This window comes from Amphiura filiformis, chromosome 6 (genome assembly GCF_039555335.1).
Source record: "Amphiura filiformis chromosome 6, Afil_fr2py, whole genome shotgun sequence".
Classification (NCBI taxonomy): Eukaryota; Metazoa; Echinodermata; class Ophiuroidea; order Amphilepidida; family Amphiuridae; genus Amphiura; species Amphiura filiformis.
The window spans coordinates 19,239,290-19,253,637 of record NC_092633.1 but is presented as its reverse complement, the minus strand read 5'-3'; the positions used below and the strand labels follow the sequence as shown (position 1 = coordinate 19,253,637).

The window sequence follows — 14,348 nt, the reverse complement described above, 5'->3', positions numbered from 1 at the left end:
ATTCTGCATTTCTTTTTACAAATATGTGCGCAAGCTTTGAGACAAACCTTTTGTTTTGGCCTAACATAAATAAAAGGGGCTCTCATTTTCTTTGAAGGGGGATCATGAATTATGTTGCCGTTGGTGATTTTTATGACCCCTATTGTGGACCAAAATTTTTTTCATGCTCCCTATCCCAGGTTGATAACAACCTTCACGCACACCGCGTGGACTAAATTCACTAAAAACAAATTTTGATGACTATACAAAACTTTATAACCCCCTCTACAACTTGCTCCATTAGTGCAGTAACAATTACAGGGCTGTCAACTTTTTGGAATTGCTTGGCGTGAGACCGGGTATTCGCTGACTCCAAGGGGGCTGGCATTTTCTTCGGAAGGGGGGGTCCCAAATATGTCGGTGACCGGAGTCAATTTTTTTTATGACCCCCCCCCCCTATCGCGGGCAAATTTTTTTACGACCCCCCTATCGCTGGTCGAAAAATTTTATGACCCCCCCCTTCCAACTACACAGACTCAAGAAAAATTATTCATTGCCGGAACTAAGGCGCGGAGCGCGTCAAAACTTAAAAGTGAAGAAAGTGTGTGGAGCGCGGTAAAATTTTTATTGTAAGTGTAAAGAAGGCGCGCGGAGTGTGTAAAAATTTTGCATAGATTGTACGCACATTTCGACTGCGAAATTAAAGAATGCGCGCGCAGCGCACGAAAATTTTAAGTCACCAGCCCTAAATAATTCTATAACCCCCTATTTTGGGCGTTAAAAAATTATAACCCCCCTATTTTTGGTCTGAAAATTCTATGACCCCCCCAGTATTTTTGGGACCCCCCTTCCGAAGAAAATGCCAGCCCCCCTAGTGAATGTTCATTTTGTACCATGATTATTTGAGCCACGGCGCTTGAGAATGTGAAAAGCGGGGGAGCGGGGGGGGGGGGGTAGGAGTAACAAATTATTCATCCCGATGCGTGAGATTTTACTCATTTTGTGTGAGATTTACTACCTAGGCGTGAGATTATACTAGCTTGGCGTGAGACCGTGAGAAAGTGACCCAATGCGTGAGACTCACGGCCAATGCGTGAGAGTTGACAGCCCTGCAATTAACATGTACGGATTTATTTTCTCTGGGGTGGGGGATGACTATAATAAGCTGGAAGCCACTTAGTGGATAGGGGGCACTCAACTTGAAGTTACGGTATGTGCCTTTCAATAGGCTGCTTTTTTTAAAAGTCGAATATCGAATATACCCGATGAGTATGACCCCTTTTTAAAAACATCATACCCGATACCCCCTTATAGCCTGTGCGACGGCCCTATTAAACCCCATTTTTTCTAGAACTGTATCATCAGAATACCACAAAATAATGTGGAAAATGTATACCGTAACAGGAGTGACAGAGTTTGATTGACACAACATGCATGATAAGTTGATAACAACTAACTCCCCATTCCAAAAAAAAAAAAATACAACACATTTTTTTTTTTTCAATTAAAACATGATTAATTGATTATGTACATGGTGTACTGAAAGCATAGGCCTAATAACTCAAGGCATAAGGCCAAAAAAATTTTGTTTGCTTGCCCATAGATCACTTTCAGAAGTTGGGTCGGTCGATCAGGAAAAGGTTTTTCTTTCTTTTCTTTTTTTCTTTATATATTTTTTTTCCAAGAGCCAAAAGTATAATGTGTTGTTTCTAAAACACGACTAGACATGGAAAAACATGCGCAGGAAATGTTTTTTACAACTTTATAGGCCTAGGCCCAACCTTTTAAAAATCAAAAGAAAGGTCATTTTCGGGAAAATTGTAAAACTTAATTTAAAAGCCTTTTTCGGGAAAAAGAAAGTTCTTTTTTTTTTTTGGAGACCTAAAACTTCTTTGACACCCTCCCCTCCATTTTGCCCAAATTTATGTACTCCCATTGCCATCATTTATCAAAATGATTTATAGTGCCCACTTAGTACCCGCAATGGTACCGTACACATTTTTGCGAGGAAAGTTGTTGTGTAATCTCTTATACAACCTCTCCGTGTTTCGCTCGACATCGCTTCTGCGTAGTCTTTTACGCAGGTTCTTATGTTCCTGAGATAACGTGAAATCATGCTGCAGTTGTCCAGCGTAAAGCAGAGTCTAGTTCTTTTCAGCACCTGCAATCATGGCCGTGAGTATTCGATGCATATTGTTCATAGAAAAATCCAATGAAATCGGTATCATCTCCACATTAATTTATTTTTCTGGTGTATGATTAGAAACTTGGGAAATATGTTAAGAAAGTTGTATCGAAATTTGTCATTACACATCTACGGTCACGCAGGAAATTGAAGTTGAAGCGTAGGTATGATGTGGACAGTAGGTGTAAATCGTGTCAATACGCATTTAAGCCTGTATACGCGATATACGTGTTTTGATGTCACGTAAGAACATCAATAAAACGGCGATCTTTTCTTTTAGACCACCCGAGCTATATAAGGTTAAAATTACGAATTTATCAAATTAAACTTTCGCATCAAGGTTAAACATGTTCTTAGCTATACAAACATACCTTTTATTTCGTCGAACAAGCTTTATTTTGTTCCAAAATCTATGTTTTTATCGCAATTTTTGACGTAAAAGAGCTGAATGCAAAACCGGTGATGCAAACTCCAAAACTTTCGCGTAGCACAGGCGCTTGATGTACGCTCGTTTTGACGGTGATTTACGCTCGCGTATCAAGCGCGTTTGACAGTTTTTTACTGTGTGACGCAATTCTGCATTTATTCAAGATGGCGAATTTATCGAAAAACACGATGTATTTTTATTTACAAAATTACTTCATTTCACAAATTCTTTGCCACTATCCACTGATCTGATCATCTTTTTATGTGACGGAAGTGATGCTGATTTTATAAAGGTATGTTTCCTGCTTTTCCGATAATTTTTAAATTGTTTTTTGAAGCAAAACTTTCCTAGCAAAATGGCCGTTTTCACTTGTTTTCAAAAAGTTGTTTTAACCTTGTTTTTTACCCCATAATTTCCCTCATTTATCGAAGCCCTGCCCTCCTTCCACTACATTAAACCTTGACTTCATTGTGTTTGGCAACTGTTTAACCTTGATGCAAAAGTAAACCTTGATGCAAAAGTAACAATTTAGTCCCTATATAGCGAGGGTGGTCTAAAGGAAAAGATCGCCAATAAAACGCCGGGATATAGGGTCTCTGACAGAGAAGAACGCCACTTGTTTACCACATTTTCAGAGGCTAGAGCGTGTACAACGTAAATAAAAGAAGTGGGGTCATGGGGCCGTGATATTGGCTGATTCAATCGTCAGCAAATCAAATCATTGGCCGATTACTAAATACCAAAGCAGCGTTTGTCGGCGCAGAGCAGCTGAGACTGAGAGCATTAAGCGGCACTCATAAAGGGAATATTTTACAAGGCTTAAAGTCATGAAAGTACTCTGCATAGTCGTATGTCATGTATGTGTGTCGCTCAGGGCGCTCGCGTCAGTCGGAGAGAATATTTGTAGGTAACCCAGGCAAACCTTAGTTAACACATTTGCTAGTCAGCCAAATTCGCTGGCAATGTCAATGCATATTTACATAGAAATTTAAAACAACTGGCCGAAGAAGGAAACGTACATAAATATGTTTTCTGTACTTCACTTGACCCAAATATATGATTTTTTATGGTGATAAGTCGCTCGCACATGGAATTTTAGAGGGATTTGGATAGCAGTTCCATTAAAAAAAGCTGCTATCATAAAGACATAATGAGACGAGACTAAGATCTAGAAACACCCCCGAAATGCCGTTTTGGGGAATTTTGTTAGCTGAAACTTGTTGATGAAAGTCAATCTTTGACAAGATGTAACTTTGCTACGGAAAGTGCTATGAAAAAATGGTTTTCATTTTTGGCTTTGTTTACTCAAGGGCTTTAATTTGATATACATGTATATGAAATGATGCAGTTTGATGGCAAATTTGAATTCACCTAGCATACCTAATATTTGGACACCGTCACCGCCCCTAAAATGTTGTAAGAAAACAATTAGGAGCACATTCAGATATATGCAAAATTTCCTGCTTGCTGTGCTCGCATTAGGCTAATGAAAGTTGACTCCCAGTTTCCCGTTACCCGGCTCCGGTCAGAAAAAAATGCCGATCAAATATTTCATTATTTTCCATTATTTCATTATTTCGTATTTGTCAAGTTTTTAAGAAAAAAAGGATAGTTTTAATGTCATCTTTTACGTCCGACACGTATTTTAAGCACTTTTACGCCGACCCTGACCGGCCCGAATAGTCTTTAAACGCTGGGTTAAACTACGTGGTAAAATGGCGATATCGTAGGGCGCATTTACTGGAGACTAGCAATTCCCTGCATCTAAGTTTCTCCTACCACTAAATGGATAGACCGAACACAAAGAGAGGCAGCCAAGTTCGGGAACCAGCGTATGAACAAATATGAAAGCATTTATAAAGTGCACTATGTAGCGCGATATATATAAAAAAAAAAAAAATAAAAAAAATAAAAAAAATTTGAAGTCAAATTTATTCTGCTTTTCTTACAAATATATGTATTTAATAAAATAATCTTATAAATAAAATGATTTATTTGTCAATTTCTTGCATGGTTGTTTTATAAATATTAACACGTGCACCCTGTGATGATTTTTACCAGCAACCTCCATGTGAACGTTCGAATTGTCAAATTTAGTTTATTTCTGCTTTCAATTTTGTTTATTTGTTCATTTTGACTTTTACTTTCCCCTACTGGTGTTTTTGATAAATATGTTCATTTCTGTGAAGGTGGAGGAGGAGGGCAAGGTCCGACTGCCGCACACCGACACCACCTGGCTAATAATTATTTGGTGCAGAAGGGACACTAAAATGAATACACGGGATCGATACACGTGAATTGCTATGCACGATTTTGATATCAGACGAAAATCTTCTGATACCGGGTTAGAAAATGATGAATATCTCCCGTCATGATTTTTTTCTCAAGAAACCAGATTTGGTCTCATAAACTTGGAAATACGTGTTGAACAGATATGATAGTCGCTAGAATGCGCTTTGAAAATTGGCCGTGCGCTTTGAACTCAAAATTTGACCATTTTATATTGCGTTGGTCCTGTTATGGACTACAGCGTGCAGCGTGTAGTACAGCTGCACTCACTGTAGGCAGTATAAAAGTCGATGACCATTGACCTCAATGGGGTATACAAGCTTAATCACGCACAACCAAGATCGATTACCCGGCTATTGTGAGTAGCCTTAGTTATGTCCCTCGACTAATTATTAGTTTAAAAGAGCTTTAAAGGTTTGAACCAAATGGCTAATCGTGGCTGTGGATTTAACCTACCATGGCGATTCCTGCCATGAAGATATAGGGTCGAAGACACTGTGTGCCGTGGACAATTATTACAACCGACATTGGTCAATCATCAGGCGGATCCAGGACTTTTCAATAGAGGGGGCGCCGAGCCACCGCCACCGCCGCCGCGGCTCGGCGCCCACACAAAGTCAGGCGCCACTCTGCAAAAATACACAGAGTCAGGCGCCGATCTGCACAAAATAGCGGGGGCGCGCGCCGCGTGCGCCCCCCTCTAAATCCGCCACTGATCATTTAATGTTTTATTTGCCGGACTGTCGCCGTCTGATCTCGAGATAGTGAGATGCAGTGTTGGGGAAAGCAAGTTGTCACAGTCCTCCAGGTTCTCCAAAGACTATCATGGACTTCTGGTGCTTTCATATGTTGCACAACCTATAGGTTAATTTGAAGATTCCAAAGAAGATGTGCTAAATTAAAATTTGTTTTGAAGACTAAGTTGGAAAAATATTTGAGTGAAGCATGGTCATTTAATACTATACTTTATTATTTTATTTGGGCCTCAAAACATAGCATTCCGTAATTAACTTTGCACCGATAATGAAAGTTTGAAAATAATGAATAATGAATAATGAAACAGTCACCTACCCAGTCATGAAAAACTATGTAACGGGAAACTGGGGATCAACTTTCATTAGCCTTATATGATAAGACAATTTAAAGTTTTATATACGGGTTCCCAAAAATCTTAACATGTGTAAGGGTGGGCAAAGATTATTTGGCATATCAAAAGGGGGGAAAGGGTTTTTGGTTTTTGGCACATCAAAAAGGGAGGGTCAAAGATTTTTTGGCACAGCCAAAGGGGGGGAGGGCAAGCAATTTTTGGCAGACCATTTTGAGAATCCACCACCCAGGGTACGCATAATTATTGCACAGCCCCTAAATATTAACATTTAATTTGGAGAGTAGTATTCCTGTTTTCTGAGAATATGTTGAAAGTATGATGAATTTTGTATCAAATGTGAATAGAACTGTTAACCCTAACACCCAAAAGTCTTACGATGAAAAAATCTGTGCATGCATGAATGCCAGGGTCTGCGATGACACAATCCCCCTAAGTGTTATATGCGCACGGAATTGCTGGCCAGGCAGCAATAACCCGTGTAGCTACCGGTCCGTGATCGTGTGCTTGGCATGCGAGGGGTCAAAGGTTCGAATCCCGGGGACGGGGGTGCCATGTAAAAAATTCTTCTTCTCCTTGACTTTTTCGGATCTTCTTTGACTTCCGATCCCAAAAAGCAGGGTCCAGTGTTAGGGTTAATACATATACAAGTCATGTACACTACAGTACCTACCGGTAGTATTAATTTTTGTATCTCATTTTTTATTTTGCAACCACTAGATCTCTGATAAGAAACGCAAGAAGACCCGCAAGCTGCGTGGTCATGTGAGCCATGGTCATGGTCGTATTGGGAAACATCGCAAGCATCCTGGTGGTCGTGGTAATGCCGGTGGTCAGCATCATCACAGAATCAACTTTGACAAATAGTAAGTTATGGATCAAAAGGATGTATTCTATGTTTTTGTACAGATGAATGTATTATACCCTCAGTGTTGAAGTGTGGATTACTGTAGAAACATTCTTCTGAAGGGGTATACAGTCCAACCTCTCTTATCCAGACCTCTTTAATATGGATCTCCCTGTTATCCGGCTGTGAAATCTTCATAGGAAAACTTGTTTTTGATGATTTGACACCTTAATTCTATGCTCTGAATGCTTAGAATAATGACAAATACAATCTTTTATGTTGAAACAATATTTTGTTGTCCCAATTTCAGTACTTGGCACAGTCAATGCAGATGTAATTCACTTATCCGAATTTTTCACTTATCCGGACAATGCTTGGTCCCATCTCGGCCAGATAAGATGTTGGCCTGTGATAATCTTGGACCGAGTCCCGATCCAAGGCCAGAAAAAACTTACTGGTTCAGGGACCTCAACATTGTGTAACTTGCAAGAGACTTCATGAAAGTTGTTTTTATTGTACTGATATAGGGCCTACATGTTTGAAAATAAAATTTACGAGTAACTTGTTTTCTTTTCTTTCAGCCATCCTGGTTACTTTGGTAAAGTAGGTATGAGACACTTCCACTTGACCAGACAGAAGTACTTTTGTCCAGCCATCAATTTAGACAAGATATGGTCTTTAGTAACAGAACAGACGAGGGAAAACTATGCTAAGAACACTGAAAAGGCACCTGTTATAGATGTTGTTAGAGCTGTAAGTAATTCATTGTTTGTGAACAGCAAAAATACAGTTAAGGGGGTACTACACCCCTGTAGTGAATTTGTGACTATTTTTGCATTTTTCTCAAAAAATAATAACACACTGGTAACAAACGTTTTGTATATTATTGGGGCAAGGAATCCATTTACTATACTGAAATTTTAGTGACTCAAGGCAAGCGGTTCAGTATATATGATTGGAAATGAGGTACATCCTAGCGGTACCTCTTTTCTTATCATAAATAATGAACCGCTTGTCACGGGTCACTGAAATTCCAGTGTAGTAATTGGATTCCTTGCCCCTATAATATACGTAACTTTTGTTACCGCTGTGTTATTAGTTTTTGAGAAAAATGCAAAAATAGACACAAATTTATTGAGGGGTGTAGTACCCCCTTAAAACAAATGGAATGGTTTTAGGATCAATAACTCTACTCTCATCCGCTCAATGGCACTTGTAAATGGGAATCCAAATGGATTCAGTGCTTGGAAGTGGCTGCGCAAGCAGGGTTGATACCAGGGTTTAGAAAATGCCAAATTAAACGTAGTGAATGTTAATGTTAGGAAATTTTGATAAGACAAAATGCAACAGTGTATTTTTAGGTCATCCGAAGGAAAAGACCTGAAATCCTGGTCTCGCATGATAAGTTCAAATCCAATTGCGACCAAACTTGAGCCAAAGCTAAATTATGGGAACTTTCATGTAATTGTGGCGTTCCAAGGTCACATACTGATGTCAATTGAAGTCAACTTGTAAAATTGGCTGAAATTGAAAAATTGTTTCACAAAAATAGGGAAAAAGTTTTTCACATGAATATTTACTATAGGTGTGGTCTTCACTACCCGTATCTTTGGACGACATATCTCGAACCGCTATCCCTATTTTTGTATTTATTTTACTGACTTCTAATTATTGTGTGCCTTTTTACTATTGCATAACTTGCATTTCAATCAATAAATCAAAGTTCCTAATTGTATCAATCCTGTTGTTCCTTTGTCATTCACAGGGCTACTACAAAGTATTAGGAAAGGGCATTCTCCCTAAGCAACCTGTCATCGTCAAGGCTAAGTTCTTCAGCAAGGCAGCAGAAGATAAGATCAAGAAAGTCGGCGGCTGCTGTGTTTTAGTAGCATAGACAATTGCATTCATTCATGGGGGAATAATAGTTACAAGTCTCATCAAAGGAACTTTTTGTACAGAAGTCATATATCTCGGCTGTATCTCAACTATGTAGCACTTGAAAGACATTCGCTGGAAAACTTCACATGTGTGTACATGTGGAAGTGATCATTGAATTAATGCAAGTCTTTTTGAGAGAAGCTAAACCAGTTTCTTGTCATGTTATACCAAGATAATGTATGAAATAAATACACACTGATGACCACCTACAAATGTGTTATACTTATGTTTTGTGAATTGTATGGTTGGGGCCAGGGTTGGTAATTTGGTAATTGGTATACACGCTGTATCAATATGATTGATACCAATCAATTCTGATGGTTATTGAAAAGCCTGCTTCTTCCAAATGCAACATACATTGTAGTGTCCTCTTGAAATTACCATAATGTATTGTTATGTGACTGTTTATGACATAATGTGAATCCTACAGTGTATGTTGCATTTTGATGTGGCAGTGATGTCCATAACCCCTGGAAACTGATGGTACCAATCATTTTGATACAGCCTGTATATTAAACCCATAAAAATAAGAAAATTGTCACTTGATTGGATGGTCATAACTTGGAGCACAATTAAAAGCAATAAAATCCAGATGAATATTTAAGAGAATTTTGCTAGCTGCAAAATAATATAGCACTTGCTTTTAAAAGAAATTAATGAGTGAATGACATTTAATGCGATTCAAAAAGTTGCAGCATGATTAACTGTAATTTGAATGAGTATTGACCATACAAATCGAAGACTGGTCAGCATGGTTAGTTCACAATCGATGGCACAAGATGAGTGCCTTTGGTTTTGGGTAAATGGCACATGACATTGCGTAATTGGTTTAAAAATTGCAACTTGAAAATCACACCAAACTTGAAATCAACCATAAATTTGATCATTCAGCATGTTCAGATTTGTTTTTACACACATCCTTCATGTAATTTTACACGAGGTTAGGGTTAGGGTTAGTTAAGGATTAGGGTTAGGATTAAGGTTAGGGTTAGTTAAGGATTAGGGTTAGAGTTAGGATTAGCTTACACGAAATAATTACATGAAGGATCGACCTAAATTCTCATGTTTTATTGCTTTTTATGTTCAGAGGTATGAATACCTAAGGCCCTTTGCACTTGATTATTAGTTTCCTGTTTACCGCCCGCGTCCAAAATTGAAAATCTCAAAATAATTATTTTATTTTTATTTTCTCCTTTAAAATAACTTTTCAACTACTTGCCATTTTCTGACTTTAATAATATCAACAATAATGATGAATGAACAAAGAGTACAACTCCACCTTCACTTATTTATAAAATCAAATATTGTTGTGAAATAATTAAATGCCCTCTCTAGTCAAAACGAGTCAATAGTTGCTTGTAATAGTTCAAACTAAATAAAGAAAATAAAAGATAATTAATAATTAAGTCACCTCGTCCCTTTTTCAAAATCTTTAACAGGAAACTAATAATCACAGGCATGAGAATTTTCAGGTAAAAAACTGAATTCAGTTTTTTTATAGTCAAAATTTCCGCAACTTTATTTAATTTCAACCTGTTTTGGGTACTTTTTGCCCAATTTCACGCGCATTTTCAGTTTTTTTTAGGAAAGTGCAGTCTCATGCCTGTAATCAAGTGCGAAGGGCCTAATCAAGTGAGAACTTTTTGGATGTTTTTAGTATAACTTTACAGGGCAATAAAAGATAGCACTTTCTGAAATGGTCGTAATTTACAGCCTCTCTGATCCCAAACTGTTAGAAATCTGACTGATGAAGTAGCGATTTCATGAAATTGGGTGAAAGGGTATCAACCAACAGACAGTACTGTCTATCCTTTTATAGCACACTAACATGAGTGGAACATCTTTGGCTATGCAATTTCGCATCACGTTTGGTGAGGTCAATAACTGTATTGACTGCACTTCCGAAGAAAAGCGCCAAACTTTCCTTATAGGAGCTAAAAGGTGCCCGAAAATTCGACCATGTTAATGACATCATAGCCCACGCCCTCATTTTTTATGGGTAAAAAAAAACCAAATTGCTCCGATCAAGTAAACATATAGCTCAAATTCTTCTCTGGTCATAAGGAATAAAGCAGAGATCTGTGGAAAAAAGTTGATCATCAAGTCGACTTGCTCCAAGTCCTCAGGCTTTCTATAGACTGATGCATTTTCTATCAATTGTTAATTTATATGGCCACACAAATAAAACACCATCCAGCCATGCCTCTGTTCTGCTTAAAAATGATGGGGTATGTCCTTTACCCGGGGGGCACTCACATGTTAAGGTGGTACGGGTATGTGCGGCGGTCAAGGGTCCCTTTTTCAGGCTCTCCGGCAGTTCCTTAAGCCCCACATTTGAATCTAATCCAGTTCTTTGAGCCTCAAACTCTGACAATTGTAGCTCTTTAAGCTCAAATTTGGAAAAAATTTGGAAATTTTTAGCTCAACAGCCTATAATTTGGCCCAAATTTCAGTTCTTCAAGCCCCTATTTTGCCCGAAAATCAGTTCTCAGTTCCCAAAGTTCGGCGCTCCGCGCCACACACCCCTACCAAAATTTAAGTTGAGTGCCCCCCCCCCCCCGGGTCCTTTAAGTGTGATAGTACCCGGTCTCTTGTTGTATACAATGTGCTTGATGCTATTGTAAGCAGCCAGCAGGGATTCCCAGGTCAGATCAGGGAAGTGAAACCCTGGTCAGACCAAAGATACTCAATACATTGAGTATCTTTTGTCAGACCCATGAACCCTCGGGGCCCCTCTGTGGCCAAACCCAGCATGCTCCAGTGCATGGATAGAATGACATGGAAATACTCAGCATTAATCTACAAGCAGATATAGGCCTATATAAACTATAGCACTTATCAGGGTCAATTGGGTTTCATTTTGATAATCTATGGTTTCATGTTCAATTTCAAGCAAAAGTAATATTTTTAAAAAGGAAGAAGGCAGAAGCGTCAAATCATAATGCTGATGTCATTCCCACACCCCGCGTCTAAGATATTCTCGGGTAGGGGCGCTAATTTTGTTTTTTGCCCCGGGCGCTACCAACCCTAGTTACGCTACTGTACGTGGGTCATATTTTCAACATGCTCCGATTTCAGTGTTTCATGATGGACAATTTGAGACCATTTTCATTGAAATCTGAGCATGTTGAAAATTTGACTCCGGTAGAAAAGTTTCAAAACATCTGATGATTGACTCTATTCCTTTATATCCTGAGGAAGGGTTTTAGTTTTATTACAACTTGATCAGAGCAATTACACCTAAAAAGGGATGTGGCCTATGATGTCATTAACAACTCCTAATTTTGGGGCACCTCTTATGAAATTATTCAATTCGCTACTTGCATGGTTCAGCCATTATGCACTAAACATGCTAAGTGCAGGGAGAGCCTCAAACTGGCAGCATAAATGAATGGGAATTGAACCAGTCATATAACGTTCTATGTAAGATTACGTAATTCTTCCTTTCATGTATGCTGCCAGTTTGAGGTTCTCCCCGCACACAGTTAAAGGTCGCCGACATCCATATTGAACCATCATGTAACATCCGAAACCTTGGAATAATTTTTGACTCGAATATGACAATGTGTAAACAAGTTAACAGTCTGGTCTCATCTGGAAACTATCAATTACGCAATATCCGCCGCATATGCCGTTATCTTGACCAGGACACACGTCACCTTGTCGTCCGAGCATTGTTTCTCTCCCGTCTTGATTACGGGAATGCCCTCTTGTTTGGCGCAAACTCACAAGACCTAGTTCGCCTCCAGTCCCTTCAAAACCGAGCGGCAAAACTGATCTTCTATGCATCCAGACTCGATAGTCCATCACCCCTTCTGAAAAAACTGCACTGGTTACGGTCACAAAAGCGTATTCAATTTAAGATATGTCTTCATGTTTACAAATGTCTCAATGACTGTGGTCCTGAATATCTTGCCAACTTACTTGCTCACATAAATGCGTCCTTCAACGGCTCGGTTACACGGTCTGCAACAGACAAGACTCTTCTTGCAATACCATTTAGTAAGAAATGTATAGGTGTACAAGCCTTCTCTGTTGCAGGCCCATCACTTTGGAACTCACTTCCGCAGCATGTAAGAAATGCGGCTCAATTGCAGTTTTCAAAAACTCTTGAAAACTCATTTGTTTTAATCTGAATTTGTATTTTTGCTTTGTATTATATTTCATGTGGTATTATTTGTTGTATTTTGTATGGCGCCTTGATCATAATGGATATTGCGCCTTATAAGAATTTAATGTATGTATGTATGTATAATGGCAGAACCATGCAAGTAGCGAATACACCCCAAGGAAGGTTTATGCCTAATCCCTTGCTTTTATCCAGATGTGCACGTTCATGGTGACAATTAAGCAGTTATTGACTACACTAATTGGCCTATATTAGCTGTTTGAATTAACACATTTTCCAAACACCAAATTTCATTTAATCATCAATATCTCAATCACTCTTTTTTTGCAAGTGGGTGTAGTTATCATATTACAGCTACCAATATTCTACCCATCAAGGGTTGAGAACCAGAAAGCCTGAACTTGCAATGTGTTTCTGGTTCTCAACTCTTGATTCATCAAGTCAATGAATATTGAAATGCTAGATTTCCACACAAAAACAAACTTTGTGTCAAAGTTTATAATTGAATGTATAATGGTTGTCGAAGGGACAGGTCAGTAGGTCAATCAATCGCCAACTATTCATACCTGATACATGTTTTGTCCTGATTCACCAGCAAAGTGGTAACTGGACCATACAACTTTTGGAATTGGTAGTACACGCCATAGACTTTGTACTGCGATCATTTTGATCGTTGTGCAGAACTCGAAAGCGTGATCCAGTTGACATAGTGATAATCGGATTACACGTAACACTTCGCTGGCGAATTGTGGGTAATTTTCCTCTGGAGGATGAGCATGAATATTAGGAATTATGTATGATATCATTATTGCATAGGCTCTATTGGGGTAGTTTAGGGGTGGTGCAATAATTATGTGTACCCCCGGGGGGGGTGAATTCTCAAAAATGGTCTGCCAAAAATCGCTTGCCCCCCCCTTTGGCCGTGCCAAAAACTCCCCGCCCCCCCCTTCGACGTGCCAAAAACCTTTGCCCCCCCTTTTGATGTGCCAAAAAATGTTTGGCCCCCCCACCCCTTACACATGTAAGATTTTGGGGAACCAATTTAAAACCTTAAATTGTCTTAACATATAATGCGGAAAGAAGCGACAGGAAATTTTGCATATTTGAGCGTGTTTGTAACGTTTTCCTTCGCCGTTTTAGGGCGTAATATAGAAACGGTGCCCAAAATATCTGTGCCAAAAATTGCTTGCCCCCCCCCTTTCGACCTGCCAAAAATCACTTGACCCCCCCTTTCGACCTGCCAAAAAATGCTTGCCCCTCCCTTTTGGCCTACCAAAAAATCTTTGCCCCCCCTATAATTCACCCCGGGGTACACATAATTATTGCACCACCCCTTAGTTAGTGGTTTGATTTAAGAGTCCCAGGTATGCCGATGCGACAAATAACCCTTCACTGCCACAGGGGCTGTCATAGGACAATATGTTGCAAAACAAAATATGGCAATAGCAT

General features: G+C 39.1%; 1 protein-coding gene across 1 annotated transcript; it reads left to right on the top strand.

The window, feature by feature from the left end:
* The first annotated feature begins 2,017 nt into the window (after positions 1-2,017).
* LOC140155111 (large ribosomal subunit protein uL15-like) lies at positions 2,018-8,983 on the top strand. The gene is made up of 4 exons (XM_072177814.1): positions 2,018-2,154; positions 6,706-6,851; positions 7,414-7,585; positions 8,598-8,983. The coding sequence occupies exons 1-4, from the start codon at positions 2,149-2,151 to the stop codon at positions 8,724-8,726; spliced, it is 453 nt and encodes a 150-aa protein (XP_072033915.1). The 5' UTR covers positions 2,018-2,148; the 3' UTR covers positions 8,727-8,983.
* The last annotated feature ends 5,365 nt before the right edge of the window (positions 8,984-14,348 follow it).

What these genes read in the sequence shown, in the direction of transcription:
- LOC140155111 (XM_072177814.1), top strand. An exon ending in AGAATCAACTTTGACAAATA is followed by an intron (nt 6,852 to 7,413) that starts GTAAGTTATGGA and finishes CTTTTCTTTCAG; the next exon opens with CCATCCTGGTTACTTTGGTA. An exon ending in TTATAGATGTTGTTAGAGCT is followed by an intron (nt 7,586 to 8,597) that starts GTAAGTAATTCA and finishes TGTCATTCACAG; the next exon opens with GGCTACTACAAAGTATTAGG.